General features: G+C 41.6%; 2 protein-coding genes across 3 annotated transcripts; one reads left to right on the top strand and one right to left on the bottom strand.

Annotated features, from left to right (window-relative positions):
• Positions 1 to 331: 331 nt before the first annotated feature.
• Positions 332 to 4607, bottom strand: LOC112749789 (uncharacterized). Of its 2 annotated transcripts, none has more exons than XM_025798175.3 (4): positions 3919 to 4607; positions 3401 to 3594; positions 3018 to 3296; positions 332 to 1656 (listed from the first exon to the last, which is right to left on the bottom strand). In XM_025798175.3, the coding sequence occupies exons 1-4, from the start codon at positions 4098 to 4100 to the stop codon at positions 434 to 436; spliced, it is 1878 nt and encodes a 625-aa protein (XP_025653960.1). In that variant the 5' UTR covers positions 4101 to 4607; the 3' UTR covers positions 332 to 433. The 2 variants fall into 2 exon arrangements, with proteins under 2 accessions (XP_025653960.1, XP_025653961.1); XM_025798176.3 differs by having other exon boundaries at positions 3401 to 3638; positions 3919 to 4578.
• A 544-nt stretch (positions 4608 to 5151) lies between these two features.
• On the top strand, positions 5152 to 6934 carry LOC112748032 (protein MAIN-LIKE 1-like). The gene is made up of 4 exons (XM_025796240.1): positions 5152 to 5223; positions 5808 to 6475; positions 6590 to 6677; positions 6767 to 6934. The coding sequence occupies exons 1-4, from the start codon at positions 5152 to 5154 to the stop codon at positions 6932 to 6934; spliced, it is 996 nt and encodes a 331-aa protein (XP_025652025.1).
• The last annotated feature ends 11510 nt before the right edge of the window (positions 6935 to 18444 follow it).

Below are 18444 nucleotides of genomic sequence, written 5' to 3'. Positions count from 1 at the left end.
AATTTCGCGTGTTGCATATGGTTGTGGATTTTTAGCCGTAGAGCAGATCCACTTGATTCCCCCATCATAGTTAATGTGATTAGCACAAAAATTGAAATTTCAACAACTAAATTAAAATTCTCGTACCAGTTCAGAGAGATTAAATTGAATATTATAAGTGACAGTTGCAGACTATTTTGTGACAGATGATATTTTGCTTTTTATGTCCAAGACAAGACAAGAAGCCTCGTTCCCTTGGGAGAAAAGCTCTGAGAAATGTGGGCTTGCTTGGCAGCAAAAACAAGATCTTCAACATGAATAGGTTTTATCCTTAGAAATGTCAACAACCCACTGAATAAATAGGAGTTCTATTTCCTTGGAAATAAGTCATACCCAACAAATTCTTGAGCTACCACTGTAAATTATTGTACTGATATAACAATGTACATGTAACCTATGAATTTCTCTCCACATCACTATTCAACAAAGCCGCATTACTAGCTGCTTTTAAAGGAGGCCTATTAATCTTCTCAAGTAATCTACTAAATACCAATTTAACTGGTATGCAAGCTACAGTAGTGAGCCCAGAGACCTCTGGTTTAATCAACCTATTTGTTTGATAAAAACTGCTATCAATTAAAGGTTTTTTACTATGATGATTATGTTCACTAGACAATGAGGACAGAGTTCTAGTTTTCTGGCTAGACGATAAGCTCACTTTCTTTGACCCCTTTTTCATTGACTTCTTGTCAATTGAAGGCCCGGGACTGTTACGGCCACTCTTCCTGGAAATGGAAAAGCTTCCCTTGTAGCTGGAACTTCCAGCATTTAATCTTCTATATTCAAATCTTTCTTGATCTAAGGAAAAATCTGAAGCAGCTTCAGCACCATTCGATGATGATAAATGTGGACGAGGAACACGAAAATTCGCTGTTCTCCTTGCAGTCCTCCAAGCTGGTGGAAGCACACTACTTCCCTCAATACCAATTCCATCATTATTGAAATCATCAAATGCAGGAAATAGCATATCTGATGAACCATCCTTCAGGGTTTCAATTTGGATCGGATGTCCGATTATTGCCCTACCATCTAACTTACTCATGAGAGAAACAATGGGAACAGGCTCTTTGCGATAGCTAGCTTGAACCTTCAGGTCTACATCTACCAGAAATGGTCTCATCCTCCCATCATAATGATAGCGATCACCATATCCTGGAGCAAACCCTTTATAATCCCAATATCCTCTCGTAGCAGGCTGATCTTCCCAACCCCAGACATCCCAATCAACACCATGACGAACTTTGGTTTGACCCTTTGATGCTGCTCTAGGAGTTAGAGAGAATTCATCTTCGAATCCAAACGTTTGTTCGGTGTCATCAAAGACATCACTTAGACCATTTTTGTAGTAATGTGAATTAGGACCTAATCTCTTATGGCCTATATGACTTCCTTGCTCAACATCTGCTCCATACCGAACTCCTTTTCCATCAGGAGCACCAACAGACCTCTTCACAAAACTACGACTGTTCCTCTTTCCTTTTAATTGCCATTTGGATACAGCTTCATTACGTGTTGAAGGTTCACGAGGATACAGGAGAGGCATGTCAGCAGATATTGCCAATTCATCAAGATCCTCACTACTAGTGCTTTCTTCCTCTTCAGCATCTTGACCCGTTTCTGCAGTTACAATAACGTCAGATGAGTTAAAATGAATGATGTGAACTGAAATAAAAATTCTAACCCAAACGAAAGAACAAGTTCAAAACAGAAAAATTCAAAAGGAAAATGAGAAACCACGATGTCACAGGCAGAAGAAACAAAGAACTGCAAAATGGATTTAATTGACTGATAAGTGCATAATCTCAATAATAAAGTCAAATTCACATATTCTCTGACAGCTGTACACCACAAGTTATTCACAGAGAAAGTGAAGGGCAAATAATGAGAAAGCTAAGCCAGCCCTCGTATAACAGGCTGCATTGATTGATTAAGCTGACGTTATTTTTAGAGTAGATGTTCACTTTTTCTTTTCAATAATTGAGTAAAGGTTAACTTATTTCTGTTACTGTATCATCAGCATTTTCACTTATTTTCATATTAACATGATGGTACTAGATACCCTACATGACCTCTGAGGAATTATTTTCACATTAATTTGAATCTATAATGCATCCATTGCCACTTTGTCACCTAACATTCTACTTCAGTGAAAACATGATGACATAGGAATGAAAATGTAGGCAAGAACTAATATGACTCAAGTTTTGAAACTTTAGGAACTAAATACAGTATTCTTAATTTCAGGGTCTACAATGCCTCACAAATACAACTTGAGCAATTGAAGTGAACCTTCACTCTTTTCCCTTTTTGTCCTTTGTTCTTTGTCTAGGCTAAGCATATCTTAAAAGCGTTGAGTGACATGTATGCTGGATTGCTGGCAAACAATCAAAACTAAAAGATAATGATGATTAACTTCCTTCTCTAGCCCTTCATTACCCTTGTTCTGAGTCTAATATCCTATACCATAGGAAAGCAGGTCGCTCCCACTGTACATTTGAACTATCCTGACCTTTCCTTATAATATTCAATTGTTAAGAACTTAAACACATGCACATTGGCCAATCCAGGATAGGTTCATGATTTTGAAGACCATGGCAACAAAAAATATAGACAAACGTTTGTTGGAAGATGTAAAAAACTAAAAAACGTGGGTAGGGACGTAGGGTTGGCCTATGTTTGACAGGATGAACTTGTTGTGCAGAGTTACGCTTTTAAAGAAGAAAGGAAAGATGCATGAATATAGAAGGAATATGACAATTTTAACATCCAGAAAATTATGTAACAATAAAAACCAATACTATTTCCACTACAAGAAATATTATTAAGTGAAAGAGAAGAAAATTCCCCAGCTATGATACTCGCAGATATATACATCACTGGATAAGTCGTTTCCCCCTTGTTGAAGTAGTGGTCATCAGAACATAATGATAAGATAGTTATAACAATGATAGCATAAAATAAGTAAGCAGAAACTAAACCTGAAATGGTCATCTCTTCATCCTTGTCTGCTTCTGTTTCCGAGGAATCTGAACCAGAATTAGCTGAATCAGTTTCAGAAGAATCAGATTGAACATCATCTACAAAGGCAGATTCACCCTCCTCAGCAAAAGAACTACGATAAGGATACTCCTTCCCAAATTGAGAAGATGACATCTCAACATGAGTCTCTTTATAATCCATAGAATCACTAGACTGAGGTGGTAAATACACACATCTGCTTCTCTTTGCTCGGCAACCTACACCCATTTGCCCAGCTCCTGCAAACAGAATCACAGTTAGGTTGTTCCTGGAGCCGTGACTGCTGTTCTTAACAGTGTTAGTGTGTTACATGATCTAAATTTGGTTCTATTGGAAGCAATACCTAATTTCTCTTGCTTCTTCAGCATTTGCCTCTCAAGTTCAAGAGCATGAAGAATGGCATCTTCTCGGCGCGCATACTTTTCCCTTTTCTTTAAGGGCATACCCTGGGAAGACTCTGCCCTTTCAATACATCCATCGAACTCACCACATCGAAATGGCTTCACACGTTTGGATTTCTCCAGATTGTACCAATCTCTATAAAGAAATACCGACACACAAAAGCAAAACCAATAAAAACACTAAAAACTTGTCAGAATATTGTTACAACAGTGCATTCAATACCATTTTCCAAACTCAAGAAGTGTATCCTCTAAACAAATATCACCACAAATCCCTTTATAGCCCACACAATTATCCTCTAAACTAGCACTACAACTTGACGAAAGGCTAATTCTGGACTAGTTTTTGCATAAAAATAAAATCTATACACATTTGACATTTACGAACACACCATATAAATTCAAACCAGATATGAATAAAATATTTCAATAAATAAAATAAGAAAGGGAAGGAACTTACACGCTGGCATCTTCCCTGCCAAGAAGCTTAACGGGAGTTCCTGATCGGGGAGAAGTAAGATGAGAACCCGAAAGTTCATGAGGACCGAGTATTTGACCCGGCCACCACGACCCGTTTCTTCTTCGGACCCATACAATCGATCCAACGCCACAATCGATTGCACCTGAACCCGAGTTCTCCATCTCCCCAACCCTCCCCTTCCCTTTCTTTCGCTTCCCCAGTTTTCTCTCTCTTCTCTTTCTCTCTCTCTTACTGCCTCTGAGTAACCGAAGGTTGATTTGACGAAGGTGAAAGGAGGTGTCGGTGGTGGCTCACCCACCGGCGAAGAAAAACGATGAACGGAGGATCCGGGAACCGTCGTAAATGGATAGTCCGATTAGCGAGGAATGGGTTAGGGCACAGGATTCCATTCAGATTTGGGGAAATTTCATTTTTTAGGGTTTTCAATTGAATTTTGACCCTATTGCTTAATTAAAATTCCCGCATAACACGAAAAAAAGAAAAAGAAAAAGAAAAAAGGGAAAAAAAGAAGAGAAAAGTCAGAACGTTCTAGAAGCATCAAAATTCTATGGGATTGATTAACTTGGTGGCAGAATGGGAAAATCATGTGCCCACGTAGACGTAGTTTAGTAACATTTAGTAGTTTGGCTAACACTTCTTGCCGGCATTGTGCAGTAAGCCAGTGACTTATCGTTTGCAAATAAAAATAGTATAACGGATAAAACACTTAATAAATTAATGACAACTTAATATTACATGAATCTTCTAAAATAAATAATGTTACGCATATTTTTGTATATAGTTTTAGGATAAAAAATCTAATTAAATCAAGGAGAACACAAATTTACATGTTTCAGCTAAAATTAAAACATCTTCATCAATTAACCAAAGCAGATTTATATGTAATTCGAAAGAGGTAGATTCGAACTATATTTGCTCATAATTCGAACTAGTTCATTTCGAATTATATAGTAACATACGATGAGGGTAATTCGAATCTACTTGATTCGAATTATGAAAATGCATAATTCGAACTAGGTTGCTTCGAACTATGTTTGTGCACTGTTCCCAAAGTAGTTCGAACCTAGTTGATTCGAATTACATTAGGAACGACTATATAAGGAGTTCGAACCAAACTCATTCGATTCACTTTTCCATTCTTATACCCCACCAAATTCCAGAGAAAACGACCCAGATTCGCTCCAACAAAGACTCGAGCAGAATACTTAGCCGATGGGGGACGATCCGGAAAGGCTATATCGTTTGGATGGAGTTGCTCACATAGCCGGGGTCATCAACAACGAGGTTAGTAGATAGAAAATTTTGTGCTAGTGTTTTATCTGAGATTAGTGGTTTTGTATGCGGTTTTGTTGGCGGTTTATGTTAGTGGTTTATACTAGTGGTATTGCAAGTGGTTTATTTTAGAGGTTTTGCATGCTTTTTAGTTGGCGGTTTATGTTAGTGGTTTTTGTTAGTGATATTGCATGCAGTTTATTTTAGTGGTTTTGTATGCGGTTTTGTTGATGGTTTATGTTAGCGGTTTATGTTGGTGGTATTAGAAGTGATTTATTCAGTGGTTTTGCTAGACGGTTTATGTTAGTGGTAACATAGGTGGTTTTTTTAAGTGGATTTGCATGTGGTTTATGTAAGTGGTTTATGTTAGCGGTTTATGCATGTGGTTTTGCTAGGGGATTTATTATAAATATTTTGCATGTGGTTATTGTTAGTGGTTTCCATAAGTGGTTTATGTTGTTAATTGTTTTTGTTAGTGGTTTTGTAAGTGGTTCTAACTACGCGGTCCATGTAATGCGCAGCCCCAGCGATGCATCTCGAGCATGCGGCGGCAGTAGGGCATGCGACTCGATGAGTGGTACATTCCGTACTTGTAGGTGGCCGGATTATACCATCTTGCGAGACTGAACGATAGATGGTTCCGATTAGATGAGCCCCTTATCAGTGCCTTCGTCGAGCGGTGGCGTCCGGAGATGCACACATTCCACATGCCGTTCGGAGAGTGCACGATCACACTTCAAGACGTGGCCTACCAGTTGGGGTTGCCAGTGGATGGACGTTATGTCAGTGGTTGCCTGACAGATTTCCAGATATACATCCAGGGTGACCGTCCGGCTTGGGTGTGGTTCCAGGAGTTGCTTGGTGTGTTACCTTCTGCGAACCAAATTCAGAAGTTCGCAGTGAACTGCACCTGGTTCCAGGAGACTTTTGGAGAGTGCTCCGCGGGAGCCGATGAGGAGATAGTGAGATGCTTTGCTCGTGCCTATATCATGATGTTGTTGGGCATCCAGTTGTTTGCCGACAAGTCCAGCAATCGTATTCACATCAGATGGCTACCCTATGTGGCTAGGCTTGAGGAGATGGGTGGATACAGCTGGGGGTCGGCGGCACTAGCATGGTTGTACAGGTGCATGTGCCGAGTGGCCAACAGGCATGTGGTGAAGTTAGCAGGTCCATTACAGTTGCTTCAATCCTGGATCTTCTGGCGCTTTCCTGGATTTAGGCCTGCTGGTTATGACGAGTTCAGCTGGCCCTTGGCCTCGAGGTACCATTCTTGGACTTTTCTATTTCGAGTTAAATTATTGAATTCTATGTTCGCTTATAATGTTATACTATTTTGTCACACTTTTACACGCTATAACACCGATGTAATATGCAGGTGGTCAGGTCACAATCCTTCCGGTAGCAAGAAGGGACCTCGAGTGCAGATGTGGAGGCTCGGGATAGACATGTTACAGGCCAAGGATGTGAGTATACTAACCTCATATGACTAGTTAATTAAAGTTTCAGACTTCGGATTACGATTTGGCCTTACAATGTTGATATGTTTTTTCAGTTTATCTGGATGCCATATAGCTCGCCCGACGTCCTTCAGGTTGTGCATCTGGAGGTGTTGGAGCCTCGTCATACGGCCTTATGGCAGTGTGTGACGGCACTGATATATTTTACCGTCGTAGAGTGGCATCAGATTGACAGGGTGTTACCCCAGTTCGGCGGAGTATAGCCCCGCCCCCAGCCCGCCCTGAACATCGACTTCTTGATGTCCAAGGACGGGAGAGGAGGTGATCATTGGTTCCCGTACGCTTTGCAGTTCTGGCACCTTCACTGGGAGAACCGTGTGGACCATGTTCTCCGGTTCGACGTTGCCGCAGACTCGGGACCCTCACATGACTTCTTAGACTAGTGGAGTCAGCATGGAAAGAGGTTATTGTCACTAGAGATGTACCTGGGGGATTCGAGAGCCGTTCCTATTCCTGTTGAGGCGACGCAGAGGGGTGCCGGGCGAGTTCCTGATATGGACCGTGTTGACGATGGATAGGCGTCGGGTTGAGAGGAGAGCTTGTGTGGGTACACGACGGAGCCAGCGTGAGTGAAGGTGGCTGGACCAGGCTATGGAGGAGGGTGACGCGGCGGGTAGGGGTAGAAGTGGACGACGAGGGCGTGGCGGTAGACGGAGAGCGCGTGCTGCGGGGCATGATCATGGTGATCACGGTGACGACGACAACGGCGGTCATGAGCACGGTCCAGGCAGGGGAGACGCTGGAGGCCATGCTGGAGTAGGAGGTGTTAGTCCCCATTACGGCGGGCATGGTGGAGAGTGGTACGGGTCCGGTATGGGAGATGGTTCCGGCCAGAGTGACGGTGGACTTGGTTTAGGGCCGCTAGGCGATTACTTCGTTGGTGTCCACGGTGACGACCAGACACTTCAGGAGAGTACGCTATGGGTTAGTCCGGGTACGATGTTTTCAGACTTTTTGGCCGGTGATGGTCTTGATGCGGAGTTTGGCGGGACACACTTCCTAGATAAGATCAATGCCATCATGCAGGAGGATGATGCGGCACGTCGGCGACTTCAGATGACGGGGACACAACCACCTTTAGATGTCAATCTGAACGAGCCTCCATCCGTGCCTCCACCTGACTATTTTGCATTGGGTGGTACCCCTCCTTCCGCCTATGCTGCTGGGTCACATTCAGTTGCCGGACCGTCCAGGGCAACCGTCCATGGAGAGTCATTTCCTTCTGGGTCCTCCTCACGACCGTTAGAAGTCAAGCCTAGGCCACCTGCACAGCCAGCCCCGGATGACAATGAGGATGATATCGAGGACGAGGAGCCGCTCATCCGGAGAGGCCATAAGACATGGGTCCCCTGTCATTGCTTCACCGGTTCACACCTATTTGGATGACTTGTGTATGATGTATGCCTTTATTTCATGATCAGTGTTGTATCTTAGCCACCTTTATTTATGTCTTTCATGTATCCGTACGATCCGAGTTGTATTTTGTTTATTTATGTTTGAGGTCCGTATTGCTTTATCGTGTATCCGTGACTTTGAAAATGGGTGTACGTTGTTTTTTTTAAGTTCTTTGGATATTTTGTTTATCATGTATAATTTAATTTGAAAAATGCGTTATTGCCTTATGTATTTATCGGAGACGTCATATGGCACATCGAAAACAGAACACATTCATTAATTAATAACCAATGCAAAGTACATCACATTAACCTTAACAATTTTTTTTCAGTTAACAACTCCATGTAACGAAACCTAAAACAGTGGACTCTAAAAGCAAAAGTGAACTCAACGTAGTAATAAAGCTAACAGTACACCTAATCATGCGGTCCTGTATGGCTTGGTCCTCCGAGCTATGGACAACTCCGACGTGTGTGTCTGGGCTGTCGACAGAGGCCACATCTCTTCGACCTGCTCGGATCTGCCTCGTCCATAGTGGTCCGTATCCAAGTGGACCTGGGCGTCCCTCGCTCGCCCGCCTCTTGTTCGGGTCTGGGATCACTGTCGGCCCATCATATGGTGGCCAAAAACCCTTGGGGATGGGATGTGTGAACCCCATCCGATACACACTGAATACTGAACTAAGACGATACACCTGGTGTACATACGACTGCCAAGTAAGCCGTGAATAGGCACAACATGCCAGGGCATGAGGACACGGGAAATGAAGTGCCTGAAAGTATCCGCAATCACATGTCTGGCTTGCAAGTGAGACCCTGTAGCTACCCAGTGAGAACGTACCAGTAGGAGTCGTCTCCGCAACGGTGAACTCCGAGTTATCTCTGTCGTACAAAGTTATCGTGAAGCACCTCGCCGTCTTTAGATTGGCTTCGATACACTTCACCAGGTGTTGACTGAACTGTTGTCCGGTGCCCATCTGGGCCTCAGCCTCTCTCCCCTTGCGGACGAATAGTTCGGCCAACCTACCGTAAGTTGCCTTGACCAGCGAGCACACATGGAGATTCCTGACCCCCTTAATGATTGAGTTAACACACTTGGAGATATTTGTCGTCATGTGCCCAAATCTCCGACCCTCATCACGATGCTGTGTCCACAATGAATACTCAATCTGGTTCGCCCACTCACACATGGCAGGGTCTTTAGACCGCAGAATATCAAACCAGTAATCGAACTCCACCTCAGTCTTAGCATAAGCTGTATTCACAAATAGCCTCCTTGCGTCCTTGCCCTTTAAAGTAAGGGCGAAATTTGCTGCCACATGTCGAATGCAGAATGTGCAGTACGCAGCTGGAGGTAGCCATCCTCCATCCGGAGCCTCCAGGGTGGCCTTGATGCCGTTATGCCTGTCTGTTATAACCAGCAATCCCGGCTGCGGGGTCACGTGCTAACGCAGGTGGGAGAGGAAGAAGGACCAGGACTCGACATTCTCACCCTCAACCAGGGCGAATGTAACAGGCAAAATGTTGGAGTTCCCGTCCTGTGCAATTGCGACGAGCAATGTGCCGCCATACTTGCCATACAGATGGGTGCCATCAATACTAACCAACGGCTTGCAATGACGGAATGCCTCGATACATGGTGGAAACATCCAGAACAGTCGGTGAAAATAAGCTTGCGACTCGTCCACCTGTCCCCCAACTCGAACTGGGCTCGTCCTAAGGAGTGCAACCGTACTAGGCATCGTCAACTGAACTCCTAACACCCACCTAGGGAGCTCGTTATACGACTCATCCCAATCGCCATAGATGTGGGCAACGGCCTTCTGCTTTTCCAGCCAGACCCTCCTATACGTCGGCCTAAACCCAAAGTATGTGGCTGTGGCATTTAAGAGCACATTGATGCATACGGATGCATCAGCCCGAACCATTGGCATGATGAATGCCGAGATCACATGATAATCCAAACTCCTGTGATCGCTAGAGATGGAGGTCGCTAGACACGTATGTGGTCCGTTGTACCTTTTGACCTCCCAAATGCCCTTGCGCTGCCGGAGGCTAAGCTGAATCAACCATGTGCATCCATTCCCAAACTTAGAACACTTTTCAACATACCGGCGATAGTCAAACTCCACCACCTTGTACTGTACCCCGCATCGAATACTGTAAGTCTTCACACTTAACACGGCCTCATCCTTGTCCTGAAATTGCTGACCAACCTGAAACTCTGTCAGACCTGCAGACCCTTCCGCATCTCTAGCGCCAAAACCAGCAGGCTCCCCAGGATCTCCCTCTTGCCTCATTGCATCCAAGTTCAAAGATGAAAAATGTGAAGGGTACTGCTGTGTGCCAGAGCTAGAACCACCTCCCACACCAGCAGGCTCACTCGGTCCAATATCATTGCCACTGTCATCAGCAATGATATCCGGCTCTACATCGTCGTCCATTGGATCATCCAACAATGCATCTCCAAGACTAGCCGGTGCAGCACACTGTAAAGGGGTCGGCACATAATCCCCTATTCCAACCTCGCCGCCTCCACTTCCATTGAGATCCACAGCGAACGAAGGGGAGGCGACAGGCTGGACTGGAGGTTCATACACAGGGACGGAGGAAGACGCACCCGCAGGTCTCGAGCTAGAACCGACTACCGTGGCTACAGTGGGGGTATTCCGGTTCGAACCCCCCGAGCTGGATACCACGTCAACCAACTTCGCCAACAGTTCTGGTGTCCTCACTTCGGGAAACTGCCAGCGACAATGAAACAGGACATGCAAGTCCTCATCATTACCGATCGTGAAACAATCATATTTCACGATTTCTTGGAGGACCGAGATTGGAATGCGATAGAAGAACTTCTTAACCCGTTTCATGCCTTCTTGACCAAGTTTCCGTAGAACAGAACTAACAAGATCATCATAGCTCGTCGTAGGCCTCACGAAAATACTGAGAGGATCATTATCAGTGAACTTCACACCGGATCATGTTTTCCTCTTAATCGATCCTCTGTGGTGAACCAAGACTACAAAACTCTCCTCACTAGCCATTTTCCCACTCTAATGAGATCAATTCATGTTCACACCATATATATACAGGTCTGGTCCTCACTAATTCGAACTAGCCTAGTTCGAATTATATATGGTGTAATTCGAATCAACATCTTTCGAATTACATAAGAATTGGTCTTGGGGAGTAAATTGAATCAGCCTGGTTCGAACTACTGTTAGTGTGTAATTCGAATCAGGTGAATTCGAATTACATGTGTGGGTGACTCTGTATAATTCGAATCAACATAATTCGAATTATATATAAATGCAGTTCGAGCTTAGCTGATTCGAACTACATATTAATGTGTTTTGGTTGATTGATGAAGCTGAATTCGGAATGGCTGAATCATGTAAATTTGTGCTCTCCTTGGCTTATTTAGGTTTTTTGCCCATAGTTTTATATAAATCGATTTAATTAAATTTAAATTACACATCATAATACGAAATCGAATTAATATAATTTAAATTACATAAAACATTATATTTAAATATAAATTGAATCTATTAAATTCGAATTAGCTATGCTAGCACTAAATCAAATCAACAGGATTCAAATAGAGTTTAATATAAATCAAATGAAATCAATTCGATTTATAAGTCCCTAGTAAATTGAATATAACAAATTCGATTTATATTCAATGGTGGCTAGTGGTAAATCAAATTCATTATATTCGATTTAGTATGCAGTGATATATATATATATATATATATATATATATATATATATATATATATATATATATATGGATTTGAATTAATTCGATTTACTATAATACAAACGTATATAAATACGAGCTGAACGTGAATTTTTCACCATAGTGAGACTCACAATGGCTAGTGATGATAGTTTTTTAGTTCTGGTACATTATAGAGGGTCGATTAAAGAAAACGCGATTTGAAATAAAATTTACAGATAAAGATCCACTAAGTATTTTCCTCAAACCTTCAATGAGTTTCAACAAGTTTTAGAATACAATAATCCAAAAATTGGGGCTGCATGGCGTGAAACGGGTAGCCAAGTTATTCTATAGGATTCCAATTTCTGTGTTGCGTGATGGTGTGAAGTACGATTCATTCGTCATAGATAGTGACAAAGATCTGCAAATTCTGTTCCATTGTCGTCGTTAGTTTTCCGAGGTGAGGACTCCTGAGCTATTGGCCAAGCTTGTAGATGTGGTATGTAATTTAGGAGGTTCGAACCAGAATCCTCAATCTTCAGCAATGCCAGCCTACTCTAGCTCAATGCCTCAAGGTGCCTCATCATATATGCCCGTGATTGCACCTGAGACAGTTTTGGTTGCATTTTCGTCCTTCGTAACCGATCTAAACCACAACCGTGACGGAGAAATAGGTGACACTCTAGCCTTCGGTGAGCTTGCTAATGTGATGGCCAGTACTCCTGTTATGGTCCCAATTTTCGGAGAGGGTGGAGCATGTAAACTCCTGATAATTAGTAACTAATTAACCAATAAATTAATTATTACTTAAAGAAATTAGAAAAAAATTAAATTATATAGTTTAATGAGGTAGAAATAATTAAAATATAAGTTTTGATACTAATTTTAAAGATTTTGATCTAAAATTGGACCAACAAACTGAACTGATTGAACCGAATTCAAACTGGGCCGAGGCCCAGCATATAAATGGGACATTCAGCCTTCTTCCTTCCTAACGAAATCTTTTCCCCAAATATTCAAATCTTTATAACTTTCAATCCGGAGCTCCGATTGACAAGCCGTCAGCGGCTATGCATTCGTCTCGGAATTTTCTACAAAATTCACGGAATAATTTGGTAAGAGAATCATGTTTTCTCACACAATTTTTCCCTTTTCAGTTCTTGATTTGGGTTTTCATAATTGAGAGATTTTGTGATTTTGATGATTTAGGGGTACTCTAGCGGTGGATAATCACTGGATTTGTCTATTTGACTCATGGGTAACGATAAAGAAACTCTAACTCTTGTGAATTGGTGATTTAGTGAGCTCAATATTGATTATTGGGATATTGTATGAATTAGATTGTGTATCTTGTTGAATTGGAGTTAAATTGGTAGATATTGGAAGCTTGGAATTGAATCTTGGGAGCTGAAAATTTAATTGGTGCGGAGTTGGAGCTTTGGAGCTTGAGGAACGGTGGATAATTGAGGTGTTTCGGACTTAGGGAGGAATCGGCCAAGGTATGGTTTTGGTTTCTCGTAGTTAATATTTAATGTCATGTGAAAACTTAGGCTAGAAGACCTTAAGATATGAATGAACTGAATGAATTATTGATGGATTGTGTATAAAGGATGAATGAATTTGTATGTATTGGATTATGACTTTGATGAGTATAAAATAATGATATTGTTGATGTGTTGAGGATTGATGGAGGGTTTGTGAAATTGAATTGAACGGATTGGTTGAGAAATGTGTAGTTTGATTTTGTAAACGATTTAATATTGGAATTGATTTGATTTTGAAATAATTTGATACTGAAAATAATTTGAATGACTGATAGGTGTTTGGTTTGGTGGTTGGGACCCTTGAAGTATGGTAGAAGTTTGAGTTTTAGAGGAAATGTTGCTAGACTTTTTATGAAAATAGGAGGTTTCGTTTGAAGTGGTTATTTAGAAAGATTTGGATTTTTAAGGATTTTGTAATTTGATTTTGAGTTATTAAGAAAAGGATTATGTTTTGAGTTTGCTTTATTTAGAAAAGAATGAATTGTGTTTTGAGTATGAATTTTTTATGAACGAAATGGGAGGTGTGATAATAAGGAATGAACGATGATAAGAATTGATTTTTAAGTCTAATTGTTGAATGAATATGAATGAATTATAATGATAATGAGATATGTGTGACCGGGTAAGTGGCAATGGCGTTGTCCACTTGCTCCGGAAAATAGATGAGGAAGAAGAATGATGAAAACTGAGATTAATTATGAAATTATATGAATATGAATAAATTATAATGATAATAAGAATGAATTTTTGAATGTGACTTCGGGTAAGATGCAGTGGTATTATCCACTTGATCCGAGTAAGAGTCAATAAGCCGGGTAAGATGCAGTGGTGATGTTGTCCACTTGCTCCGGATAAGAGTTTGAGACTTCGGGTAAGATGTAAGGATTGAGTTCTGTCGCCGTTTGCTCCGGGTTGAGAACTGTAACACCACCTGGGTAAGAGACAAGGGTGAAGTTGTCCCCTGCTCCGGGCACACGGGTAAGATGCAAGGGTTGCAGTGTTGCCCACTTGCTCCGTGTTTGGTGTTCTGTCTAACGGTTAGCTACCAGGACATATCGGGTTGGCTATATAACCGACAGATGAGACTCATTAGCCATAGGACAAGCATACATCATATGCATATGTGTGTTTTGTTTGATTGTGCATTAATTGGGCTTGACTATGTGATTATTATGCTTACCTGATGTATCTGTATCCTACTTGTGTTTGTCTTGTCTGTACTGCTTGTCTGTGCACAGGTGTTTCGTAGGGCTGGAGGAAGCAGAAAGTGAAGGGTTAAGTTAGAAATTGATTTAGGACTTGAGAACCTTAGACAGTTACCTAATTTCTGGTTTAGTTTATTTTCCTTAAGTTTAATTCTGAGTGTCGAAGTTCTAGGAATGCCTTTGGCTTTTTCGGGACCTTTTATATTAACTATGCGAGCACCTTTATCATGCTGAGAATTCCCAGTTCTCATTCCATACATATTTCTGTTGTTTTTCAGATGCAGGTCGAGAGACATCTCGCTGAGCATCTGGAGTTTCCTATGCAAGCGAAGTTAGGTTAGTTTTATTATGTTGTATTTTGTATTTATGCTATGTATATAGGTATATAGATTCTCCTCTGTATATATTTTATGTTTGTCCCTCCTAGAGGTTGACTTGGAGAAACAGGTGTTTGTTCTATAGTATGAGTTATATTTTGTATATATATATATATATATACTCTGACCGGCCTTAGCTTCATAGGTCGAGTCTAGAGCTTGATATTTGTATTTTGGAACTCCGATCTGTATATTATGTCGTTAGCCTTCTTTTGATCTTACCTATCCGTTTTATGATTATCCTTGTGAGTGTGACACGATTTTCAATTTTCACTTTTGCTTAGCTTCTTCTTCAAGGCTCCTGTTTACAAAATTCTTTCAATTATAATTATATACGTCTTTTTTTAGAGGTCGTAATACCTTGCCACCTCTGCTTTATGACTTAAGCATAAGACTCTGTGTGGTAGGGTGTTACAGAGCACCGAATAGTGTCGAGGATATACTGCAAGATGATGATGATGATGATGATGATGATGATGATGATGATGATGATGATGTGGATCCCGCCACGATTGCTAACGATAATGATGATGACATAGCAAAGAGTACTCCAGCTGGGAGTGGAGGAGCATCTAGTTTAGGGACTCAGTAGTACCCCCACACTTTTCAACTTTGGACTTGGATGTTATGACACAGCATGGTTTACCGGGAGTACCTATGGGATTTATGGCCAAAGATACACAAGATACAGAGCTCTAGCTAAGTTCCAAGTTGGTCAGCAGTTTCATGATAAAGAGGAGGTCGTCTTAAGCTTGAAGACTTATAGCATCCGCTGTGGGATTGAATACAAAGTGTTGGAATCTGACCATCGCAAGAACTATGGAAAGTGTAAGGAGTTTGGCAACGAGTGCACATGGTTGATTCGGATAAGTCTTCATCAGCGCAGAGGTATTTGGGAGGTAAAACGGTACAACAGACCTCATATTTGTCTGACCACTTCGATATCCAGTGATCACAGGATGCTTGATTATCATGTGATATCGGCTTTCATCCTGCCTATGATTAGAGCTGATGTTGCTGTGTCAATCAAGGTACTGCAGAATATGATAGAGGCACATTTTGGATTCAGACTGACTTATAGGAGGGTTTAGTTGGCTAAGCAGAAGGTCGTGGAACAGATTTATGGAGATTGGAAAGAATCATATAATGAGTTGTCGTGATAGGTGCTGGGTGTGTAGATCACGATGCCAGGTAGTGTTGCAGTGTTGAGAACGAGTCTTGTGCGAGTTGGTGGGAAACTCAATGAGTCATCAACTTATTTCCATCGGCTTTTCTGGATATTCTCACCGTGTATCGAGGCCTTCCAACAGTGTAAGTCGTTGGTTAGTGTCAACGGGACCCACTTGTATGGCAAATACGGGGGAGTACTGCTCGTTGCAATTGCTCAGGCCGGCAATTCTAATATCATTCTTGTTGCATTTGCACTTGTGGAGGGTGAGAATGCAGAATCGTGGTCATTCTTTCTAACCTACCTTTGGCAACTCGTAATGTCTCAGCTGGGTATTCTAGTCATATCAGATAGGCACAACGGGATCAAGGCTACATTGGAGGATCTTGATGGCGGTTGGCTTCCACTAATGCATACGGGGCATTTTGTATCTGACACGTGGCGATGAATGATGCGTGGCAGAAGTTAGACCAATTAAGAGAATCTTAATAAGAGAGATGCGTTGCAAGTATAGCCCTTAACCAGCTAAAGTCTACCTCACCAATTTAAAAAGGGTTGTCACAAAATTTAGAATTAAAAATATTGGGAGTATGAGTCCCAGGTCGTCTCCCAACGAGTTGCAAGAAAGCGTGCTATTTTATTAATTAGAAGTTTTCCAAAAAAAGTTGAGTTTTGATAATGAGTAAAATTAATTGTAAATTAAAACAATAAAAATAAACTAAGAATAATTATTGATATTCTAAATGTTCCGAGGGTTACCTGAAACTGTAGGTCGATCTCGGACGAGATCTTCTGTGCTGGTCGGAACCGATGTGTCCGGCTGGTAAATGGCGGTCGGAGCTGGTGCGTCTGACTTGTTTGGATTGAACGTGCTGCTGATCCTCTGTCACCGAAGGGTGGGGGTACCTTCAAGAGACTCCGATGCTTAAGTTAGCACGTGTATTAAACAGGTGTTATCTAGAATCAGAGTATGAGTTATACCTGGGTGTTCCAGTGTATTTATAAAGGTGAGGTGTGACCTTTTGGATAAGATAAGTTAGTTATCTTATCTTATCTTGATCTTTTGAGTTGAGGTCAGCGTATCTTCAACGGAACCGCCTTTATCTCTATAGGCTTGGGCTGCTTTAGGATTTGAGTCGTGTTCCTCTACCTGGGCCCTTTATTGGGCTCTCTTGTTGACTCGGCCGAGTTCTTTAAGAAGAAGTCGGTCCGCTTGACCCGAAGAGGTCGGTCGCTTTATCGTCGATCATCCCAGGTCGGATAGCTCGACCCAAGGTATGAACAGTGCCCCTGCTTGAGCATGGTCTTCTTTGTCGAGGTCGAATTCCTTGGTCCTTTTTGTAGTGAAGCCGAACTCAAGCATCTTGTCGACTTCTTTTTGTAGCAGCTTTTGAATGTAGAATGTTTTCCTCTACAAACGCGCGCTTTTGTATTAGCGCTTTTTTTTTTGGGAATGCAAGCGGTTTTAATATCCGCATTTAATTGACATTTAATTGCCCTGTTTCCCTAACTTCCCTATTTTTGAATTTTGTACTCCAGAAACGGTTTCTCTCCTTCACCCTTTTCGTAACTTCTTCATATTTCTTCTTTCATTTTCTCGCTTTCACCTTTTTTGATTTTTCAGAAGCTTCCACCTGGAGTTTGCGGTTGCGCGTTTTAGCCTAGCGACGTTGCTTTGTCACTTTGCTTTTTCGTGGGAGAAGGGTGATTCTGGCTTTTTGCCTTCCGCTTCCCTGCTTTTCTTTGCAGTTTCTCTCATTTCGCAGGTTTGACTCTTCTTCCTTCCTTCCTCTACACCATTTTGTGTCTGTTTTGAGAAAGTTTGGATCTTTCTATCTTTTTTGCTGATCACTGTGTGTCTTGTAGTTTCTCCATCTGTTGCTTGATACTTTTAGAACTTTGCATGTTTGTGAATGTTTTTGTATTTGAAGCTTTGAAATGATGACTTTATTCTGAAAAAAGGTTGTGTCTTTGCTGTTTTTCCGCTTGGCCCTTTTTGGAATTTCTGATAAACTATGGAAATAGTGCTTTCTGCTGATAATACTGTAGAAGGGTGGACCTTTTGCATTTTTGCTTCCTTTGTTTTCTTTCTGGATTTTATTTTGATGAGTGCCGGGATGTAGGCTGTAGAAATAACTTAAAGACCTTGCTTGTTTACTGCCTCCAAGGGATGCCCCAAGACTTTTTGTCTTGAGTCTTGGGGTTTTCCCTTTTTTATTTATCCATCCGTCGAGATGTCTTGCCCCCTGTCCGAGATGTTTTTAAGTAATCCATTCTTCTTTTCTTTTTGTAGGATTTAGTTGA

This window comes from Arachis hypogaea, chromosome 15 (assembly GCF_003086295.3).
Source record: "Arachis hypogaea cultivar Tifrunner chromosome 15, arahy.Tifrunner.gnm2.J5K5, whole genome shotgun sequence".
NCBI classification, from domain to species: Eukaryota; Viridiplantae; Streptophyta; class Magnoliopsida; order Fabales; family Fabaceae; genus Arachis; species Arachis hypogaea.
The sequence above is the reverse complement of the archived record's forward strand: the minus strand, read 5'-3'. Positions and strand labels throughout refer to the sequence as shown.

What these genes read in the sequence shown, in the direction of transcription:
- LOC112749789 (XM_025798175.3), bottom strand. Translation starts at nt 4,100, where the DNA reads ATGGAGAACTCGGGTTCAGGTGCAATCGATTGTGGCGTTGGATCGATT. An exon ending in GGCAGGGAAGATGCCAGCGT is followed by an intron (nt 3,595 to 3,918) that starts GTAAGTTCCTTC and finishes ATTTCTTTATAG; the next exon opens with AGATTGGTACAATCTGGAGA. An exon ending in GAAGAAGCAAGAGAAATTAG is followed by an intron (nt 3,297 to 3,400) that starts GTATTGCTTCCA and finishes TTCTGTTTGCAG; the next exon opens with GAGCTGGGCAAATGGGTGTA.
- LOC112748032 (XM_025796240.1), top strand. Translation starts at nt 5,152, where the DNA reads ATGGGGGACGATCCGGAAAGGCTATATCGTTTGGATGGAGTTGCTCAC. An exon ending in CCGGGGTCATCAACAACGAG is followed by an intron (nt 5,224 to 5,807) that starts GTTAGTAGATAG and finishes CCGTACTTGTAG; the next exon opens with GTGGCCGGATTATACCATCT. An exon ending in ACATGTTACAGGCCAAGGAT is followed by an intron (nt 6,678 to 6,766) that starts GTGAGTATACTA and finishes ATGTTTTTTCAG; the next exon opens with TTTATCTGGATGCCATATAG.